Source organism: Phoenix dactylifera, chromosome 14 (genome assembly GCF_009389715.1).
Source record: "Phoenix dactylifera cultivar Barhee BC4 chromosome 14, palm_55x_up_171113_PBpolish2nd_filt_p, whole genome shotgun sequence".
NCBI lineage: Eukaryota > Viridiplantae > Streptophyta > Magnoliopsida > Arecales > Arecaceae > Phoenix > Phoenix dactylifera.
In genome coordinates, this window is record NC_052405.1 from 857,728 (window position 1) to 880,179 (window position 22,452).

Consider the following 22,452-nt stretch of genomic DNA (forward strand, 5'->3'; position numbering starts at 1 on the left):
CAGCAACCTAAAACAGAGATCGAAGAAATTGACCCTAACAAGGTCCTCATGATCGAAAGTTCCTAGGTCAAAATTGAAGGGTTGCAAATAGAGAGACCGGAGCACACTACGAAGGACATGGAACAATAAAACACTCGAATCCTCGCATTGGATGGGATCCAGTTCACAAAGATGGCAACTGATTATTAGGACAGAGCTCTGCTAATGTTCAACCAGTGCCCTTTTTGGAGGTTCTGAATGGCTCATCATGTAGGGATACCACAGTATGGGGTTGTTGAGGGGTCTTCATCACTAGATCAGTACTTCCATCAGTCCATTACTTGCTGCAAGTGGGACTTTGCAGCTGGACAGAGTCCCAAGTAGATCTAATTCACATATCCTCTTTTGGAAAGAAAAAGATGCCTCCAACTGAAGCCATACAGAAGAGGGCCAGACCATGCTCGATTGCTTGCAAGTCGAAGAGAAAGAGTTTGATGTCCCCTGTGCATCTCCAGTCTCCACAACAAACAAATCAGACAAAATTTCTCTTGTTTTCCTGTGGCTACCCTGCAAGCTCAAGATCATTGTGCTTATAGTAATACATGACCAAAGACCAAACTTGGATAGCAATGCATCAAACTATTACTTTCCCCAGATTATATGAGTAAGATGTCAATTTTGAGTATTGAGTTTCTAGTCCGCGAGCTAAGATTTCACTTATGCTAAAAACAAGAAGGGGAAAAACACAATTAACTTAGAGATGCATAGAAAGATAACTAGATGGCCTGCCAAGGAAAATCAAAGAAATTATCCCCTGTAAGTTATTAATGACTTGCGCTCATCTTAACAAAGCAAATGTTTATTGTGGGGAAATCTTTTAGTCCATACGGATCCACCCTTTATTCCCACAAAATTCAGCGTGTCATAATTTAGAAATCCACTTGCTTAACATGTCATATTATGTTCTACATGCCGCAGCTTCATCAGAAAATCATAGCATTCCCAGAAAGCTTAAAACAGATGAGCAAAAGATTGCTCCAGGATGTTATTAATAAATTGATGATTTTTACAAGCTACAGCATCATCTTTCAATTGAAAAAATCCGTAAGCACCAAATAGTGGTGATTTTTACTTGCCCTTAGGGAGGTACTGACAAAAGAACATGTCCAAAACACTCCAAATCTCATGCAGCAATTGCATGAAGATGTCCAAAAAAGACTAGCTAAACAATATGGTTTGAAAATGATTTAAGCTGGCATCTAACCATTTAATTCGGTGAATATCCAGATTCCATTGTTCGTCATTTGGTTGCTAAGAAAGAAAGGCATGAGAAGATTTAATAAGGACATGGATAGAAAATCTTAATAAATTCAACCAGCTCGATGCACTCTAGAACTAAAGACGCATCAATGTTATGGGAATATCAAGTGCTGCAAATAACCACAATGATGCTCCAAGAATAAGAACACAAGCAAGTAAATCAACTTTGGATTATTGCTAGGCTACAAGTCCTGAGTTACATCAAGAAAAAAGTTTATGGCCAAATTATCACAAAGTTCTGTTCCTAGTATGGGTTTGCACAAATGAATTACTATAGGTACCATGAAGATGGCAGATGTATAGAAAAGTATGAATTCTTGAGTTTCACAGAAAACAAATGCACCTTCCAAATATTGAGAAACCAATTGTAACATCAATTAGCGGCAAACCAACTTCTTTGGTACACGCATTCAGTTCTAAAGAAACAAAACATGGAATTCTCATACTGCAGCAAACATAATAGGGAATGGAACTGTTAAATTTGGTACGCAGATCAAATCATTTTTCACTCTCGGATCAGCAGTTGGCTTGTCGACTGCAAGGACAGTAAAAACAAGCTTGAAAATAAGCTATTCAGCTAAAAACATCTTCATCTAAACCTGTTAGATGTGATATGTCGCGAATGCTCTTGCTTTGCATCACATTATCAGTAAGCAGAGTTCCTTCAAGGGGCTGTTTTTGTGGGTGTCGCTAACAATGCGCCAAATATATGAAAGGATTCGCCACTAAAGCTTTTGCAACATGCCACTCAACTTGAATGACCCACCAATTTTGACTCCATAATGTCCACAAAATTAATGAAATTTTCAGAATTTTTTTGATGAGAAAATGAAAAGTAAAGGGAAAAAATATTTTTCTAAACACAAGAAATTCTGGTAGTACAACAGAGATGTGTTGCAAGAAATGAGGGCCTAAACTTGAAAACAGAAATATATAAGGAAGTACCCTGAAATAATTTAATATGATAGCAGATGATTCTGTACTTTCCAAGGGAATCTGTAGATCTTGCTAAGAGAAGATAACATCAAGAAGATATAGCAAAGCCAGCCTACCTAGCCATTACATGATAAATGAAACTAGGCAGCCAAGGACTTAGTAGAATGTAGTAAAATATGTTGAAGCTTCTGACAGGTTTCTGACAGATGCACCAGAAGGCTCGTGTTAAATTCACACGATGAATAAAATCAACAAAAGTTTCTTCATGAAAAGTTCAAAAAAAAAAAAAAAACCTTGAAAGTTTTTAAAAATTTGGACATCAAAAACTTTTAAAAATTATTTTCTGGACTCAGTAAATCAAACTTGAGAATGTTGAAAAGTTAGATAGCAGAAAAACAAGCTTCATAAATGATTGAATAAAAAGAAACCAACTTATTAAGAAAAAATTGTTTCTGCCTGATCTGTATACCAGTAGATCATTAGGAGTTGAATGACAAACATAGAGATACACAATTTTGCGGTTCTGTTCTCTGTAGAATTTCTGATGACAATTCACATATGCAGTGATGCTTTTTTCTGAACAAAAAGAGCGAGAGAGATATTGGGCTACCATCCCTGCTAAGCTAATATCTAGCAAGGCTCTACAGATCTCGCTCTGGAACATAAAGTCAGCAATAAGATTCCATCATTGTGATTAACTCCATTAGAAGTCTGACTTCAAACGTCTAACAAAATTCCAAATGAGCCCTGCCTATTTTCCGTCTTGCTACAAACTGTTTTCACAGACTTCTGACTTTGTGCTTTCTTTCAACTTGTGAAGAATTACCAACTATACGCCTTATACAATATTAACTTAAGAACAACCATACTAACACACAAACTTGTGCGTATCTCTACCTCATGATTTGCTTTTTATTATTTATTATTCTTACTAAATTATAAGGAAAAATTTAATAAGGAAATTGACGTGAATGTAGACTATATTTGGAGATGCGGACAAGTCATCTAAATTTGTAAAAGAAATGGTAATGCTAACCTAGTCACCTTGATCTTTAAAATGATGAAGATGTCATTAACTCACGCATACTGGTTAGAGATTGTAAAATTGGTATCAGAGGTGTATATGAAATTTTCAGTTTTGTTTAACTGTTTGATGTCACGAGCAAGGTCGTTCTCCATAATTTAAGTTGCAGTGTTTCTTTGGATGAGTCAAACATGATGCACACATGATTTAATAGATATTTTCTCTATATCATATAACAATCAAAATAGCCTAGATCTGATAGAAAAATACATTCACTCTCTCTTTTTTTTTTAATTGAAATGTGATTAAATACAATCATTTTCGAATAGATTGATACTGGCCTATGCATGATCCAGGCATTTCAAGGGCAACTCTCTTCTCACATTTTGCTTTGCCCCTCTTCAGTTAAAAATGTCCACCCATACAAAAACAAAGATGAGTGGCAAATGTGAATCATAGAGTCACAACATTTTCTCTTCTTTCATTCCTCCAGCCCATGTTAGTGTATGGAGATCTTCATTGCTCTCATCCAAATCTTCTATCCTATACTGAATAAGTCATTTCGATGAATTCTCACTTTATTTGCTACTATTGCTGCTCTATTTTTTTCCAAACCACTTTTTCTTTTTTTTAAAGAAGAATTGTGGTGCCTATTTCTAACCATTGACCAAAAGAAGTCCACCATATACTGATACACCACCTCTATAGATTTGCTCATCTGCATCCATGTGCTATTTCAATATCCAAGAATCATACTAATACATCCAGGCATGCTTTCTCCTCTTATTTGGAAAAAAAATGCTCAATAAAATTTGTCTGGCAAATCTCTAATTTCCCATTTCTTCCATGGCCTCAGCTTATCATATTCTGTCAACACATGCATTCTTTAGGCTGTCTTATAATAGAGCAATAATGTAAACCTTCAAACTCGAGAATCTAAAATTCCCTTCTGTAGTTTCAGTCAAACTATTCATCCCTTCTCAAGTCTCACATACCAACATTATATTTAAATACAAATAGCATACGCAGAAGGCCCAAAATCTCAAGCATCAAAAACATACATTGTACTTCTGTCAGGAAAAGAAAAAAAATTATATGTCAGCATGCAGCAAAAACATAGAGCCAGGCATAAAAAATCTCAAGGTCACAACATCGCTAAAAAAGCTCAAGGTCCAAACTCAAGGAAAGAGCACATAGATTTGCAAATAAGCATTAGCAAATTACTAACACGTTAATATCAAATGGCAATTTATCTATGACTATTATAAGATCGTAAGGCTTGAGCCTGATAGATGATGTACCTCAGTATTCCCACAGAAGATAGTGCCATGGAGGAAAGAATTTAAACTTCAAAAATACCAGAGTTACAATGAGCAGTCAATCAAGAGTTCAAAAAAAATATTCTAGCCCTTCAACAATCTCCAGAACATAACTAACCACTGGCCAATTAAAAAAGGCTCAGGAAGACAATACTAATATGACAGCATCAACCTGGAGAGTAGCAATGTATAGCAGCAAACAAGCAAGCATGGCTAACTTAAGTGTATAAAGGAAATACATATATAAAGACAAGCCAGTCCTTAAGGACTGAAAAGTATTTCCTCTTCATCCCTGAAAGCCATTTTGTGACCTTGGTTTTGAGCCAATGAATCCGTGAAAACAAAACAGTTTTTTGCTAACCCGAAAATATCAAAAGTGAGCCCACCAATCCTAGTTTCATTTCATTGCAATACATCATAGAGCAGTGACGATATTAAATATATCAGGGATAACAACAGATGCCAAACATCTATAGTTATTAACAGCCAATCCTAGTACAAGAATACAGTCACAAATGAAGTATAAATACTACAGTACATACTTTCATCTACTGTTGTGTATCACAAGCAAGTTGTACCATCAAAGCGATAATCTTCCATGGCACCACAATTGCCACCAAATATTAATTTCCATTAGTCATAAACACAACAAATGTCACATTTTTTGTAAATCAAACACCTAGTCACTTTGTGTTCCATGATGTGATAAGTGGGCAAATAAGATTCTTAGTAAACCTTGAATCAAGAAAAGTAGACGAAGCCTTCATTCAAATTGACAGGATATAACAAATACCCACAAGATCAAAAACGCACAAAAAAGGAAAACAAGATCAAGTCCACGATGTTATCATTTAGAAGAAGCACCCATTAGTCCCAATACTATTACTTCAGGCGCCGTGAGGACACTCCCTGGCAAAATGACCGTGATCTCCACAGTTGTAGCAACCGCCGATACCGCCATAGCCACCGTACCTCCCTCCGCCTCCGCCGCCGCCGCCACCATAGCCGCCGCCATAGCCACCGCCTCCCCCTCCTCCTCCCTGGTTACAGTCCCTCGCCAAGTGTCCAGTCCTTCCACAGTTATAGCACGGCCCACCACCACCATAACCACCACTGCCATACCCTCCGCCTCCAGCTCCGGCACCCATCTTCCCGCCTCTCCCCCCACTCCTCCACCCTCTGCCGTATGTACCGCCACCGCTGCTGCCGTAACCTCCAGCATAAGCACTTCCATATCCGCCGCTTCCCTTACCTCTGCCGCCGGAGTATCCCCTCCCTCCACCGCCGGCAGAAGAAGAAATAGCGGATCCGTTGGGGCCGGTGACGTCGACGGCCTTGGATCGGCCGTCGTCGTCGCGCTGGATGGCGAACTCGACGGCATCGCCCTCTGCGAGGGCGCGAAATCCGTCGGAGTGGATCGAGGTCTGGTGCACGAAGAGGTCTTCGCCGCCAGCGTCCGGGGAGATGAAGCCGAAGCCCTTCATCCCGCTGAACCACTTCACCGTCCCCGTCTGCCGCCTCACCTGCGCCATTCCCGCCCCCAAAACCCCAACCCTAGCCCGGGAAGACGACTTCCGAACTCCGACCTCCTCCTCCCTCTCTCCCCTCTTTCTCCCCGGTTGCGCTCAGATTTGGCACGGCGGAAGCGATCTCTGCTTTAGGATTGAAAGATTGGACGGTTGGGATCGGGCCTTATGGATTAAGGAACGAATCAGTAAGTGGGATGCCCTCCGCAGAATAAAAATCGAAAAGATTCTGATCTCCCTTCACGCTTCCCAACTTCTACACCTATCGCTGCCAACTTTGCGTTTGGAGCATGCGATTCGGTGCGCGTAATTATGAGCAACGAGGACACATTTCCAATGCCCATATTTATTTAGTTTTTTTTCATAAATATTCGCCTAAAAAATTCAAATTTATGTGAATATATTTTAAAAATTTAGATTTATTGTAAAAACTAAATACTCATAATAAAATAATTCTTCTAACACCTTTAATAAAATTATATTTATTTTAATTAAAAATAAAATGGAATAACTATATTATAATTTATTTTACATATCTATATATTAAAAATATTTTAGTCATTTTATTTTGAAATTGTTAATTTTTTTTAACGATGGCTTAAGTACAAAAATAAGAATAGAAGATAGATAGAATAGCAAAAATAATTTATTTATTTATTATTTTGTCTTTAAGATTTGGAGAGGACTTTTTTTTTTTATTCAGGAATTGATTCAATCTGGGATCAAATTCTTGGCCCTCTGCTTTGGAATCGAATTCTTACGCTCTCAGCCGGTGATACCATCCGAGAAAGCAGCGTTCGCAAATGGAGATCAAATATGAGATAACAGAACAATTTGGTCGGTCGTTCGAGAAAGCTTGAGGCAGTATCATCGTCATTCTAGGAGATACGGGCTAGTGATTCCTTTAGATTTCAACCAGTTAATTCATCTCTTTTCGACGTGGACCAAAAAGAAAGAGCTTGATGATGAAAAAGGTTATGCTGTTAAGCTCCCTCATTGAAAATGATATAAAGTTTATAAGGGTTATTGGTGAAGATAACTTAATATTGCTCTCACATTAAAGTTTTGTGATGTTGATTACAGAGTGATATCATATTATTTTGATCATTTGAATCTAGCTATGGACATTAGCATATATCTCATCATGGTTGGGAAAAGTCATAGTAGCAAAAGCCGATGGAATTTATATTTTATATATCGGAATAATCTGTTCATATAATTTACACACCTACTAGTTAGTGAGAGACTCTAAATCTAATTATAAGCATCACAATCGATCCGTGGTCAGCTCCAATGAATTCGTGCTGTAATATACTTTAGTCCACATAGGTTATGGAGCAAGTCTGCTTTGATACCATTTGTAACAACCAAGACCTCACCCAAAATGACCAGACGAAAGATAAACGGAGCCACAGACTGAGTAGCTTTATATATAGCCAATCACTTTAGAGGCACCCTATGGGTTGGAAAAGAGGAGTTGCCTAAAGCTCTCTAGAACTTGTTATTTTCTGACCATATTGGATATATCTATACTAGAGCTGTATGAATCAACCGTTTCAACAAAAAAAGAAAGAGATTCTAAACCTAAACCCCTTGGTTGAGTACCAAAATAGATGCATGCAACGTGAAGTAGTTTGCATGCGAATGGAACGGAAGGTGAGCGCAGAAGTTAAAATGAGTTCTTCGGATCTGGATTCAGCTCTTTCGCATTCACAACCTTTTAGATCGAATCTTTTTAGTGGATGGAGGCAAAAGAAGCAAGTACTCCTGTGGGTGGATAAGTAACTTGGAGCTTGTAAGGCTGGTAAAATTTGTGGCTTGAAGTACTGCAATTTTTCTACTTCACAAGAGCATGGGACCTGAGATAGGCCATGTCTGCAGTGCAAGTAAAAACAGCACAAATACTGTATGTTTCTTTAAACTCTTGTGTGGAACTACAATTGCATCATCAAAGTTCTCCAATGACGGACCAATACAAAAATATATTTTTATGGCAAGGAGCATTTTTGTCCCCACAATCATCCATTATCATAATCTTCTCTCAAAAACATAATCCACTAACATCATGATCTTTTTTCATATACAGCTGCAACGGATAGGAAGATACTGATGGATGCCGATGCTCAAATGAAAGTAGTGGCTATGAATCGATCATGCTTGTGGATAAGTTCGATGTGTTTAACAGCATAATTCTCTACATGAATTGTTCTTCCATAGGAATAAGCAAATGTGGAACTCCAAAAACTTGAGATCTTGCTGCATTTGAATTGGAGGTTCAGGTTGCAGCAGCCAAATTGATAAAATGACAAAATAGATGTGATGATGCATTATATACTGGTCATGTTATCAACAGAATAAAGATGCCCAAATAGTAAATAAATCAGTAAATTACAACACGGCCAATCAAACATGCAATCAAGAGAATTAAAAATTTAAGTTGAGATGTCCGAGAGATAACACCAAATTACAGAGTTGCAGTAATACAAACAGATTTTTTGTGTTCTCGCCGATGAAATATAAATTAACAAAGTTTAATGATGATCCTACTTGTACTCTACCTGATAAATGTACATTGAAAATGAGATGGCTTGTAAGTTAATACCCATCATTATAACTAGGGGAAAGAAGAGAGAATGTTAATATGCATCCTGTCCCCAATATATTTCAGGGGAATAAAATACATTATTGACATGCCAAAATAGCAGATCTAATGATTTCCTTCAGTAACTCGTAAAATCCAAAAACTCTATTCTGCCGTTTTCATTAGGTTGTTAAAAAACAAGTGAGAGAGCTAAAAAGAAGTTATAGAGAAATAACATATCAAACTCCTAGTTCTCAAGTGAAGAGAGAAGTATCCCCTTTATTTTTTTGAAGAGAATTACAAGCTTTTAACTGCAAGAGATGCCAATTGTCGTGGCTTCCTGGATGGATCGACGCATATATTCTGAAGAGAGGATGTGAAATAGATTGATAACCATCAGATGGAATCTGTTAAACCATTAGAAAACATGTAGAAGATGCCTTCCGAGTGGTAGAGGGACAATCACAGTGGACTCTGGAGCATTATATCAAAAAAAAAGGGGGAAATAGTCTCTTATTTGCTCAACTGATGTCCGACAACTGTAGCCAGATGAACTGGAGCATTGTATTATGTGGATGCATCACCAACTTTTCCATCTGCACATTAAGGAACCCCCCAAAGAATACTTCATCTTGCCTATGGCCCATTGATGAAGCTATAAAAAGCCATCTTAGAAATTGTAGTGAAAAAATTAACAGAACTGAAGTAACCGATAAAAAAAATGCAATAGTAAAGCTGTATCTATATCAACATTAAGATAAATATATTTCTCAGAATACTTCGTCACAATATGCCATGAAGTAAGCGGATGGTTCTCACCAAACCTCAAACTCCCTAGCAGAGACACAGCAGCGAAATTGCTGACAGGAAAGCAATCTCAGAGTTGTCATGCGAAGGCTGGAAGTATCAAACAAGAAGCAACTGAACCACAACTACGCCCCTATAAGTGCCAGATAATAAACAAACTGCAAGCTACAGATGAATGACCACCGCCATTTTGATTCAGAGTGTGACTGTCCTGCTGGTGAATATGGATAACACACATTGATGTGCTAAATTGTGATCTGCATCAAGTATTGGATCTCTATTTGTCATAACCATGTTAATTCACTTTATGTTCCTTAAAACAGAAGCTGCAGTCATATCCAGAATCCAGAGGTTGCTATTGCAGTTATTAGTGCTAGCAGAAGAAAGTTCAAACCAAAATGAGCTGATTTCAAAAGATACAATTGCTTCAATAGCAGTCCTAATTCAGAATTATGATGTTGCTTCTTGCTCTAGAATATAATTGTGTATCTTCAGTTAATTGGGAGTTGGGATCTCCCCTTCTTCTAATGCCTCTTCCATAAATAGTTCTCCACCAGAACCCAGGGGATTCTTCCTTCTTTCTTCTGATTCATCTTCTTCACCGTACCCACCGTCCAAGCACAGAAAATCATCAGGATTTATTTCCCCAATAAGGTCTGAATAAGCATCTTTCATTTCCTGCTGAAAGTCAAATATTTCCTCCTCAGGAAAATTCTTCAGATTTGCACCACTACTGGAATGTCTATTACTTTCCTCCACATTTGCTCCACACTTACCGCTAGAAATAGGTTTTAAATCTTCAGCAACTGCACCTGACATCTGCCTACTGGGGCAAATGACTTCTTTCTCAGATATAGTCACATTCTTAGGAATTTGAGTATTATTACAAGGCTCTAAAATTTTGTGATCCCTCAGATCCACAACCTTAGTGTCTGAAAGCATCTCACCTTCTTCTATTTCCTCCTCTCTAAATAAAGTACCCTTTGGGATTTGGTTGCTGCCAGGAGAATCAAGAGGTTTCTCATTCTTACTAAATGACCTCATGTCCTTCTCGACTTCAAAGTTGTAGCAGTGTGAAGGAAGAAAAACATATATCACAGGATACTCTACGATAATAGAATCCTTCAGTTGCAGGCCTACAGGAGCCTTTATGTTCAACTGACGAAATGGTGACTTGATTCCCTGCAAGGATCAAAAATCTTGCCCTCAAATATTATTCAAGCTTAAGATGTGAGAATTTGTGACAATTAAACATATAATACCTTAGCATTCTTCCGAAGGAAAAACTTCAAATCATCCAAGTGTACATTGCAAAATGGCCTCAACTGATTGTTCCATGGACTAGGTGCTAGATGTTTCTCGATGACAGAAGACAAACTCACATTTTCACCAACGCTGGAAGAATGAAATTGTAATCAAGTTTGCATAGCTTCTTTCAAATTGATGGTTAAAGCACACAAGACACAGTAGTCACACTGTCACAGTCCAAACATATCATGCCACCAAAGAATGTCTAGAGATTCCTAGGATGCATAGCAGAACAAAGTAGGGTTCTTTGATAATAAATCCTTATTTGACAGGCTTTGAGAGGATTTGGCATATATTAACCAAAGAAGGTGGCTGCATGTTTTAAACTCACCTGTGGTCAATTAGGATGATATCTGTCAAGTGAAACCTCCACTCAAGTGTCCAAGAGATACAATTTTTCCTGGACAAGAGTATATGACGTAATAAATATAAAGCTCAACCAAATACAAGATAGTCAAGAGAACAATTGCTAACATAAAATGCATATTAATTTATTGATTGCATTTTAAAGGGAGGATAAACAAGGATAATACAAAACAAGAATGAACAAAAATGCTCTGAAGAAGTTACTATCAGAAACTTTTTGTATATCCTGCAGTGGCCAGCTGTAGAGAACCCAAATATCAATATAGGCTTCTGTCATAACATAAATATCAATATGCCTGTAAAAAAGAGGCATGGAAACCACTCATTCAAGTATCATTCGTGACGTGATTATTTAAAATGTCATGTTTTGTTATACCTTTCATGCAGCATATTGAAAGGCAAGCATTGTGAATGTTGTAAACAATGAAAAAAAAGGTAAAGATGCTGCATAAATATTTAATAGATGAATATTTAATAGATGTTATGGTAGAGATTAGTAGCTAAAAAAGTATCATTGTAAGGGGGGGTAATTCAATATAAATAACAGCAACACAAAGCAGATAAGCTGCAAATATATTTACTCATCAAATATGCAAAAGAATTTACAATTGTTCTCAATATAATGAGGGAGGAGACGTCTTTTGGCAGCCAAGCATTGGCATTGCAGGCATAAATATGGCATTTTAACACCAATCCTGATGATACTGGTTAACATGCTCATAACACAAAAGGACCATAGGAGGAAAAGAAACGAAAACTAATCTCTTTTTAATTTGAAATGATTGGATACGCAGTCTCAGCAATACCATAAATTAGCATGTTCCTCTATTTTCTTAATCATCATGTGACCATATTTGTTAAAAACTGGAGCATAAGATTCATATAGGACAGTGGTGACAGTTCTATTACCTATTGATTGAAAGCAAGGACCCTGACAATTTTTGTCCTCAACAAAGAATTGCATCAGCTCCACCTACAGTTCTCCATTGAGAAACAAGACATCGATGTCATCCGAACTAAATAGATCTATAATATATATATATATATATATATATATATATATATATATAAGTACCAATAATTTTGTCCAAAGACAATCTGATCCATTGAATTAAAATGAAAAAAAAAAATCATGGCCATCGAAACTATAAGAAACGAATTCTACTTAAAATTCAGATTGGATCGGTTTCAAAACTTAGACCCAACCCACCCATTAACCCAGCCTAGCTTAACATCCTTTTCCTTTCCCAAAAAGAACAGGGGAAGGGGACAGCAATTAGATGGGTTCCCCTCCATGCCTAGCATCGAAGTAAGCCTCATCTGATGCTAGCAAGCAGGACTAATAGATGGTCAACCACCAACCGGCTGCCTGGCTATTGAACCTTAACGTAAAACCCCTTATTGTCTCTCTCTCTCATGCGCGCACCCCCCCCCCCTCCTTACCACTTCTCCCTTTTTGCCCCCAAATCCTCCGCAAAATAGGACTTCTATGTGTCAAATCCAACACCAATCCAACAAAGGAAGAGCCTTTAGCTCAACTATATATCCATCAGCTATTTTTTTTGGTACAACTCATTGAGGGGTGCCAATTAAAGTGGTACAGGAAATTAATTAGGGAAACCTTTTCTATCTTTGAAGTTGAGCTTTGCTACGCTGTGGTCTTCTTCATCCCAAGTTTGATAATGTTGTCTTTTCATCTTCTTTTGATCTTATAAAAAGAAAAATTCAACTATTTGCTATAACACCAGATACATATAGGAAGCTATAACATGATTCAATTGTTTCATCCCAATAAGAAGTTTCCAAACAAGATAACAAAGGAAATTAGCAAGGAAAACATCTACTTATTCTTTGTCCTTCAGAATTTCGAGTATGCTTTATTACTATTTTACCTACTCTTAGTTTTCTGCATAATACAAAAAAAATTGTAGTAATGCTTGTTATTAAGATGTTTATTGTTGGTAAAGCAAGAGTTTTATTATATTCTTATCTCATCTGCTGCTCTATGATGATTGATCCTCATGCAAAGATGAATAGTTATAATGACTCTAATCACTAAAACTGGAAGTTAATTTGGGTCCTCCAGGTAGCCCCAAAAATTAACATTGAAACTGGTTAAAGGAGTATGAACTAAATGAATTTTCCCTAAGGTTTAGGAAAGCAAAACACATTCAAGAAGTAGGTAAAAGTTCAATTGTATAATGTCTCAGTTTAGTATCGGTGTAGTACGGTATGTTCTAGTACAGAGCGATACACACCATTACAATGAACCTTGGAGATAATTAATAAATAGCAAATTTGATTTTTTCCCTTTTTTTCTGCAGTACTGACAATGCTACCTCTTCCACTGAATAAGAAATGCCAGGAAGTTATGAATTTGAACTTCCAGTTATGATAACTTCGACCATGATTTCTCCTTCTGTTAACTGTTAATGGACCAATATAATAAAATTGCGTCCCACACCAATTCAGTATTATACATTTCAAATTTTTATAACTTACGAACAATATAACTATTGATCGCATTTGCACATAATTACTTACCAGTAAAACCAAACTCAATAAGTTGGTTTTGGTGGGTTTGAGTGCTCTCTTGAAAGGGGAAAAAATTCATTCATTAAAAATTTTAAGCTTCTGTGCAAGAACTGCATGGTCCTGCCATAATCTATAAGTTACATATGACGGAATAAAACTTATATAATAAAAATATAAAAAGCATATACAAGTTATATATAAGTAGCTTACAAGTTTTCTCCAGAAAAGATGTTTTAGTTTTTAAAAAAAATCCAACACGTATGGCATGGCCCCCTGCACTAGTTAACAGATCAACAATTCATATCAAACCGTATCAAATTTAAAACTGTTATCAATCTAATAATCTTAACTCTTTAGAATCAATAATTCCAAAATCAATAAAAAAACAGCAAAAAAGAAAATCTAGAATATAAAGACAAACGAACCTCTGATCGTATCTCGACTGGTTCTTCTCCCTCTTCGACATGCCAGGCGGGAGAATCAGAAGCCGAATCCTCCGACGGTAGGCCGCATTCCGGAGCAGCCGGAGCCTCACCGGCATCTTATTAAACCTGAACCCCTCCCGGAACTCGGCGAGCATCCGACGGGCCGAGTCCGCCACCCTCTTCGTTTCCTCCAAAAAGTTGTAATCTTTACCCACCCAAATCAAACAAGTCGGCAAGAAATCCAACCAGCGACTTAAGGAACGATCGAACAGGCAATAAAGATCGATAAAGAGAGCTAGGAAGAGGGAAGAGAGGCCTACCGGAGATGAGGCGATCGTCGTCGAACTGGGAGAGGGGGACGAACTCGGTCCGATTCCTCTTGCCGGTGCAACTGGTGCGCTGCTTGTGGGATTTGACGCAGGGGAGGCTGCAGGTGCGGAGGGAGCAGCCCGGGCAGCGGTACTTCCATGGATTGGAGCCGCACTCCTCGCAGAGAGCTGGCTTCTTGGTCTTAGGATCTGGGTTCGGAAGGGCCTCGGGTTCGGCCATGGCGGAGAAGGCGGCAGGAGAGGAGAGAAGCTTCGGGTTGGAATACCCTTGGTGTTCGTAGGGTTTTGGGTTTTATGCTGTCTCCATCGAATATGGGCTTATCCGGCCCACAATCTCAATACAAATGTCAGGCCCATTGTTAAATGCATGTTAAACATAAATATCCAAAAATAAACAAAATAAATTTTTTTTTTGGTGGGTCGGCTGCGCAAATTGCTCTCACATAAGCATAGCCAATTACATCACTATCAAAAAGACTACAGAAAGCAATAGGAACTAATGACTGCTGGGTCCACGGAAACTCTCCGAAATGCTAAGCAGCGAAGGAGACGACTCAATCAACAGCTTGGTTCACCTCCCGAAGGACATGCTTGACCTGGATGGCCCGGAACTCTCGTAGCATCCGTCGCATGTATGAGCCAACATTCTATTTTTATAAACTAGCAAAAATGTACGTGCAAATGTATGTTTATGTCAAAAGTTTGAAAATATTGTGAAAAGCAGTACGTGATCTCGTGAATGTCGTTATACAAACAGGTGGGCAAGATTTGTGTCCTAAAAATGACGGTAATCAGGTTAGTATTGAGAAGGATGGTGTAAAAGATTAACATATGTCACCTGTTAATCAGTAGGTTTTTTATAATCATAAAAAGTTTCATAAAACTTGAATTGTAGAAAATTCAAATTCCAAGTACACAAGAATGCTAATAAAAAAGATTAAATGATCTAGGAGTGATTTGACTCATTATAGTAGACTGCCATCCTTATTTTGCTAGCATCAGATAATCAAATGACAAAGGGATATGTTTGTTACATAGATATTATATTTCTCAACAAACATCAAAAAAAAGGGTAATCAACTAATTCTATCTCCTAGAAGGTATGTTCAATGACAAGATACCTTGTTTTGTCTACAATCACCAGAACAAAAATGAAAAATCAAATAAATCTATCTCCTAAAAGGTGTTTATAAATCATGATTGATTACTTGCACTATCTAAAATAATTGACAGCATCATTATCACTTAAAAGCAACAAGTGGGAATATAATGAAAAAAATAACAGGTTAAATTATAAACATGTTACTTTCAAAAGTAGACAAGATATTACTAGTTAGATTGCTTAAGAAATTGGGAGCATTTGACTAAAAGTTAATAGTATTTTGTGATGGTTTTGAAGAGATGGATATGCTCAAGATTGAATTAAGCGAGCAAGAGTGTTCGAGCGATAAGGAAAGGCTTAAGTAAAAGCTATAACAGGAGCCCTTTATAAACTAGGAGATTTGTTAAATTTTATTAGATTTATCTAGATAGCTAGAGACATGAGCGATGAATTATTTTTATATGATATATCTAATAAGACTGAATAGGATGTCTCATTCACGTCAATTTAAACAAGCAGGGAAGAAGTGGAAGCTACTATTTAATGAATGCAACGCAAGCAAAGTAGCTTGCTTCTATGTTTGTGAAAAGAGAAATCTTTGTAATTAATTTTAGTTGGAACAAGCAAGTAATTGAAAAGGAGATGAGTCACCAAATTTGGACAAACGTGTTCTCTCAAAAAGAAGTAGCCAAACATGATGAATTATTTTAAATCTAATCGTCACAACAATAAATAACCAAATCTAATCCTTGTTTCCATCTCATGTACACTTTTGGGCTAAGTATTAGCTCCCATTAGATATGCTTTGTCAGGTGACTTGGGATTTATTTTATTGGAAGGGTTCAAATCACTTCTAAAAAGAAATTTATTGATATTTGTATATATAGTGTAAATGTCGATAAGGTAAATTAACATTCTTTTTGGATAACAGAAAAGAAAGATTTTTTCTTTTTTTGCATATTACCTTTACAAATATGACTTTATTGCATATTTACTTTTTACAAATTATTATTTGCATATATGCTCTTTACATCATTCTACTTTTGCATAGATGTTCCTCTTATTAGATTTTGATTGATGGTACTAAAAAATAAGAGGACAATATTAATTTTTATAAACATGAAAGCTGTAACAACCCAGGACCTCATCCAAAATGACTAGCCGGAAGGTATTGTTTGGGTTTCTTGATCCTGCATAAGTACCCAAGATCTACCCAGCGAATAACCGATGTGGGACTAAACACACGCCCGCACGGGTCCTCACATACTCCCCCCGTTCAAGCCTTGACGTCCTCGTCAGGTTAAGGGTTCAAATCCATTCAAATCTAATCACAAACACCACGATCTGTTCGTGGTCAATCCCAATGGATCCGTGCTGCAGTGTTCCCTAGTCCACATAAGTTATAGGCCGGGTCCGCTCTGATACCATTTGTAACAACCCAGGACCTCACCCAAAATAGCTAGCCGGAAGGTATTGTTTGGGTTCCTTGATCCTGTATAAGTACCCAAGATCTACCTAGCGAATAACCGATGTGGGACTAAACACACGCCCGCACGGGTCCTCACAAAAGCAATAAATTTGGTTAATATTACATGCTCTTGGACCTTTAGTTGAGATGCAGTAGTAGGAACAAATAATATTAAAAAGATATTAGGAAAAAAAATACAAAAATGTCAAGCATTGTAATACACTTATAATAAAGGTGTCGGCTTACCAAATTTGTAAAATATGCAATAAGTAAACCAAGTAATTTGGGATCTAATCCTGCCTCTAATAAATTTAGTGATTTAGAAGTACCGAAGAGGGCTATCCTAGTCTATCTAAATAATAATCTATATGAAAATGATAGCTTTAAAATCAAGAAATAATTCTTGCTGATTCCATCAATCATTTTTTATACTAGAATATCCTTTCTATTTATCTTATAATTTATAAACTATGCTAATTATCCCACCAAAACATCCATTAACTATTATATCCGCTCTCTCTTCTTTTCCAATCAAATGATCCTACCATTTCATAAGCCAACATAGATTCAACTCCATCTCTTTCACCATATCAACTCCCATGTAAGTTGAACTTGATTAGACTTTTAAAAATGATTTGGACTCTATTACTTACTCTCTCTCTCTCTCTCTTATTCAACGCGCATTGCAACTGCATGTTTGCTATTTCCAAAGTTGGCAATGGTTGAGAGGTTCAGGTTGCATCAAAGACATGGGCATTAGAAAAAACTTGCCAACCCATATTTGACTTTTTTATATTAAAATGGCTCAAAATTTGTATGACTTATTTCAGAAGTAGATAAACTAAGCAAACCTTCATAACTTGTTTAATAACTAGGCCGAGTTAAGTTGGGTCTATACCTATCTTTTAACCCCATTTGAGATGCGTAAAGGGTCATCCATGGTTAGCATGTCAAAACAAGCAACCCACCTCGACATGATTATTAAATAGGTATAAACAGATGAAGTGGATCATGTTGAAATTACCACTTATCCCAAAAGCTTAAGCTGATAGGATGAGGCAGATTTATTTATATATTTTATATTTTCCTACACTTCTCCTCACATGTGGGCCAGACTTCCCTTTAATGAGTGAGCCCAACATGTGAAATTTTTAATAATGAGGTTAAAGAGTGCAAAGATAGGGTTCGAACTCAGAGCCTATGCTCTGATACCATATTGAAATTACTACTTTTCCTAAAAGCTTAAGCTTTTGGAAGAAGTTAAGCTTTTAGGAAAAGTAATGATTTCGATAGATCAAGACTTTAAACTTAAATATGACCTATTAAAATTTCAGGTTTTATTTGGATCAACAAGTTTATCATCGTAACTTTTCATGTCAATTTCTAACCTATTTGATCCTAAATTGTCATCATTATCTAGACAAAATGGCCTTGTAATGGCATGTTCCATGCCAAAATCTATATAAATCATCTCAAACACCTAAAATTTCTACCGAAAAGATGGTTTAGTCTGCAGTCATGTTGGCTTCTGCATCAAATCACTGCAAATGAAATAATCTCCTAAACCTTCTAAACAAAAGAAAAACACCTCCTTCTACAGCTGAATCAATCGAATGGTTATTTTATAACCTCAATGAAACGGTGGTGATGGTCTCCATCGATGTTTCTCATAATTAAAAGAAGGTTGAGGGAGCAGGGAAGAGTTTGATATTCGCTATTGGCTTGGTACGGCCTATACAACATTGGGTCATGATGATTTTGGCAAGGTCTTGAATGGATGGTACCTATAATCAGACTGTTATTCCCCCTTTTTTTGAAATGCATAGCTTGACTTACTTTTGTAAGTACTCAGATATTTACACTATATTTTAATTCTAATGGGTTAATGCTTGCATTTATGTTATACCCAATTCTACTTTTATTTCTTTGAATGATAAGATTTCTTCATAATTTTTACTTCTTCGAAGATTTGTTTTCCATTCTTTAGCAATATGTTTCATGGAGCATAGAAGTACATTCCTCTGTATCATACTATTATGCCTTTGAAATTGTAGACCAACAGCAAACAAAACGCATCCTCATTCTTGGTGCAATGAATTTTACACTCCCAAAAAATTTATGGATACATACTCTAAGCACTTGGTTGGTTCGCGAAAAAAGAAGAGGAAAAATTGTGGTCAACGGAAAAGTAAAGAGATGCCTGGTTGGAGTTTTCAAAGGAAAGAAACGAAAAAGTTGTATTCACAGAAGAATCATATTTCCACGTTTCATGAAAAAGTCTTTTCTATGAAAAACATGAAAATGTTACTTTTTTATGAGCCGAAAATCGAAACATGTTTTATTTTTTCCAAAAAAGCTTTCCAGCTATCATTATTTGATCCAAAGCATTGAACACCTAATTTTTATTAAGGATATAATAGGAATTACAAATAACTTTTCAAGAAAAATAGATGGTCAACCAAATATGAGCACTCTCGAAATTCGTCACTTTCCTATGGTCAATCAAACATACCAAAAGTACTTTTCTAAATATCCTCTTTCTAGAAATATGCTTTTCAGAAATTATATTCTTATAAGAAAAAATGTTTCTCGCGAGCCAAATGACCTTAAAGAATTAATCTCTCAATGACAAGGTTGGTGACTCTCCACAAAACCAGTAGTCCCGAGCTCTTCTTCATATCAGTTTATATCCTCTCCATTAGTGGAGAGATCCATCACAATCACTTTTCCTTTCCATATTACTTATATATATATATATATATATATATATATATATATATATATATATATATATATATATATATATATATATATATATATATATATATATATATGCATTTTTCTTCCACTTAAGACTTCCTCTCATTACCCGAGACTTCTTCTCATGGTCTCCTCCTCTGGAACAAACCATGTTCTAACTAGTTATATATAATGAAAAGAATCTCTTCTATCATAAAGCTAATAGGGTAGCTATCTCGATTGCTTTATATGTAACCCAGCACTCTGGAAGCTTCTTGTGGATAGCTACGTGACTACTCTTCCTCCTCCTCTTTCGTTATTTTTTTTCTATTTTTTTAAATATATTCACACTAGAATGATATTGTTGTAGGAATAAAAGATCTGAACTCAGCCCCACATCGACTAGATAGCGGAGAGATCTGTTCCTTAAATGAAGGAGGACTATCTCTTTCTCTTCAGAGATACCTTTTGTGGAGCAAAACCGTACGTGGGAAAGAGACTATGAAACCTTCCTAAAGCAGACAATTAATACCTCTGAGGAGAAGCAATCGCTTCTGCTGTCTGACCTCGGTGGAGACTGAGCTTTGGGGTTCGGAGGATACCCTCGGCCTCATCAGATATGATTTATCTAGTTTGTCAAAAAAAAAAATATATATATCTTTAGAATATCTTCTAGGTATTCAAAGCAACCCTATCATTGCAGAATCCTAGCTTTTACATGTATGGTTCCTATCAAACTGGTACCACAAGCCAACATCCCACTAAAAAGAGTAGCTTTTTTCCACCATTGCTTGTGCAAAGCATCTAATTCGACATGACGAACATACTTCTGCGCAAGGCTCGGGATGGAAAGGAATATCTTTTCGACGTCAAACAAAGCACGCCACCTTTTACTCTCCTCCAGTATGCGCATTTAAAGAAGAGCAGCCATAGATTGCGGGTCGCCTCATATATGCTTCCCATTACATCAAAAACAGAAACAAAGAATACCCATGCGTGCATGTTTTCACACGAGCCCAACAGCTTGCAAGCTGCCTGAGTCTTATAACCTTAGTTGAATATATATATATATATATATATATATATATATATATATATATATATATATATATATATATATATATATATATATATATATATATATATTAATTATTGTATTTTATTTATAATATATAGATTATTAATTTAATATTGTATTATATTATATTTTATTTATATTTTTTAATTACGATCAAGATTTGAATTCGAGCTCGAGTATGGTCCGGTTGATATTCGTATCGAGTCGAATCGATCCCAAATATTATTTTCTTTTTTTATCACGTTGAGTTCAAGCTTAGATATTAATACTCGATCGAACCTGTGAGGCCCAATAATTTCATATCGGAAAGACTCGTTCCAGAGCTTGGGTATATGAGGCGGGTGTCTCCAAATTCTGCAGACGCGTTTTGGGAGGAAAACAAAACCGGGAAGGGGTGCGTGAAACTCTAGAACCGGACAATATTTGGCAGAGGAGCCCCGTGTTCCCTCCTCATATGGCCCTCACGTGGGCACTAGGTGTCTCACGTGCCCCGTGCAGGCGGGGGCGTGATATTTGGTATCAGAGCCGAGGACGGCTCTTGTCCGATGGTGGGAAGGATGTGAGGTCCAATAATCCCACATTGGAAAGACTCGTTCCAGAGTCTAGGCATATGAGGTGGGTGTATCCAAATTCTGTAGACGCGTTTTGGGAGGAAAACAAAACTGGAGAGGGGTGAAGGACGTTTGCGTGAAGCTCCAGAACCGGACAATATTTGGCAGAGGAGCCCCGTATTCCCCCTTCATGTGGCCCTTATGTGGGCACTGGGTGCCTCACGTGCTCCGTGCAGGCGGAGGCGTGACATTTGGTATCAGAGCCGAGGACAGCTCTTGTCCGATGGTGGGAAGGATGTGAGGTCCAATAATCCCATATCGGAAAGACTCGTTCCAGAGCCTAGGCATATGAGGCGAGTGTATCCAAATTCTGCAGACGCATTTTGGAAGGAAAACAAAACTGAGGAGGGGTGAAGGACGTTTGCATGAAGCTCCAGAACCGGACAATATTTGGCAGAGGAGCCTCGTGTTCTCCCCTCATGTGGCCCCCACGTGGGCACTGGATACCTTACGTGCCCCGCGCAGGCGGGGGCGTGACAGAATTAGAGTTGAGTTTTAAACTTGAGTATTTCTCTAGTCGACTCAACTAGTTTGCACCTTCAATTTCTCTATTTAATTCTTTCAAAAAAAAATATTACAGCTTTTTCGATGGTTATCAGGTTAATTAACATTTGTCTAAATGCAGCACAATGCTCATGCTGCCTTTATTGCATGGATCTGATGTTCGGGGACCTTTTCTCTTTCTTCTCTCTCTCTCTCTCCCCGTCTCCTTAATGTTCTTCTGCTGCAATATGTCCGTTATTTGGAGTGCCTTGACGGCATAATTTCTTACAACGCTAATAGCTCAAGCATTTCAAAACAGGATGCTATTAGACATGGTTAAGGATCTAAGTTTCTTATCCCATCAAAGTAACAGTTAAAGGGAAAGTTTTCCACGATACTGGTATACTTGATTTACGGCTTTGGTGATATCAAGGGTTGATGTTGTCTGGCATACCTATAGTTGAGCAGATAGAAGAAATTTTTTATCCTTTTCAGGGTCTTAGAATCACCCTCTCA

At 37.1% G+C, this 22,452-nt stretch overlaps 2 protein-coding genes across 2 annotated transcripts; both read right to left on the reverse strand.

The window, feature by feature from the left end:
- Positions 1 to 5,172: 5,172 nt before the first annotated feature.
- Positions 5,173 to 6,404, reverse strand: LOC103701257 (glycine-rich protein 2-like). The gene has a single exon (XM_008783256.4). It carries the CDS (start codon positions 6,108 to 6,110, stop codon positions 5,466 to 5,468), a length of 645 nt encoding a protein of 214 aa, XP_008781478.2. The 5' UTR covers positions 6,111 to 6,404; the 3' UTR covers positions 5,173 to 5,465.
- A 2,431-nt stretch (positions 6,405 to 8,835) lies between these two features.
- Positions 8,836 to 14,711, reverse strand: LOC103701256 (putative box C/D snoRNA protein SPCC613.07). The gene is made up of 5 exons (XM_008783254.3): positions 14,447 to 14,711; positions 14,127 to 14,331; positions 11,132 to 11,200; positions 10,755 to 10,887; positions 8,836 to 10,674 (listed from the first exon to the last, which is right to left on the reverse strand). The coding sequence occupies exons 1-5, from the start codon at positions 14,673 to 14,675 to the stop codon at positions 9,988 to 9,990; spliced, it is 1,323 nt and encodes a 440-aa protein (XP_008781476.2). The 5' UTR covers positions 14,676 to 14,711; the 3' UTR covers positions 8,836 to 9,987.
- Between the last annotated feature and the right edge of the window lie 7,741 nt (positions 14,712 to 22,452).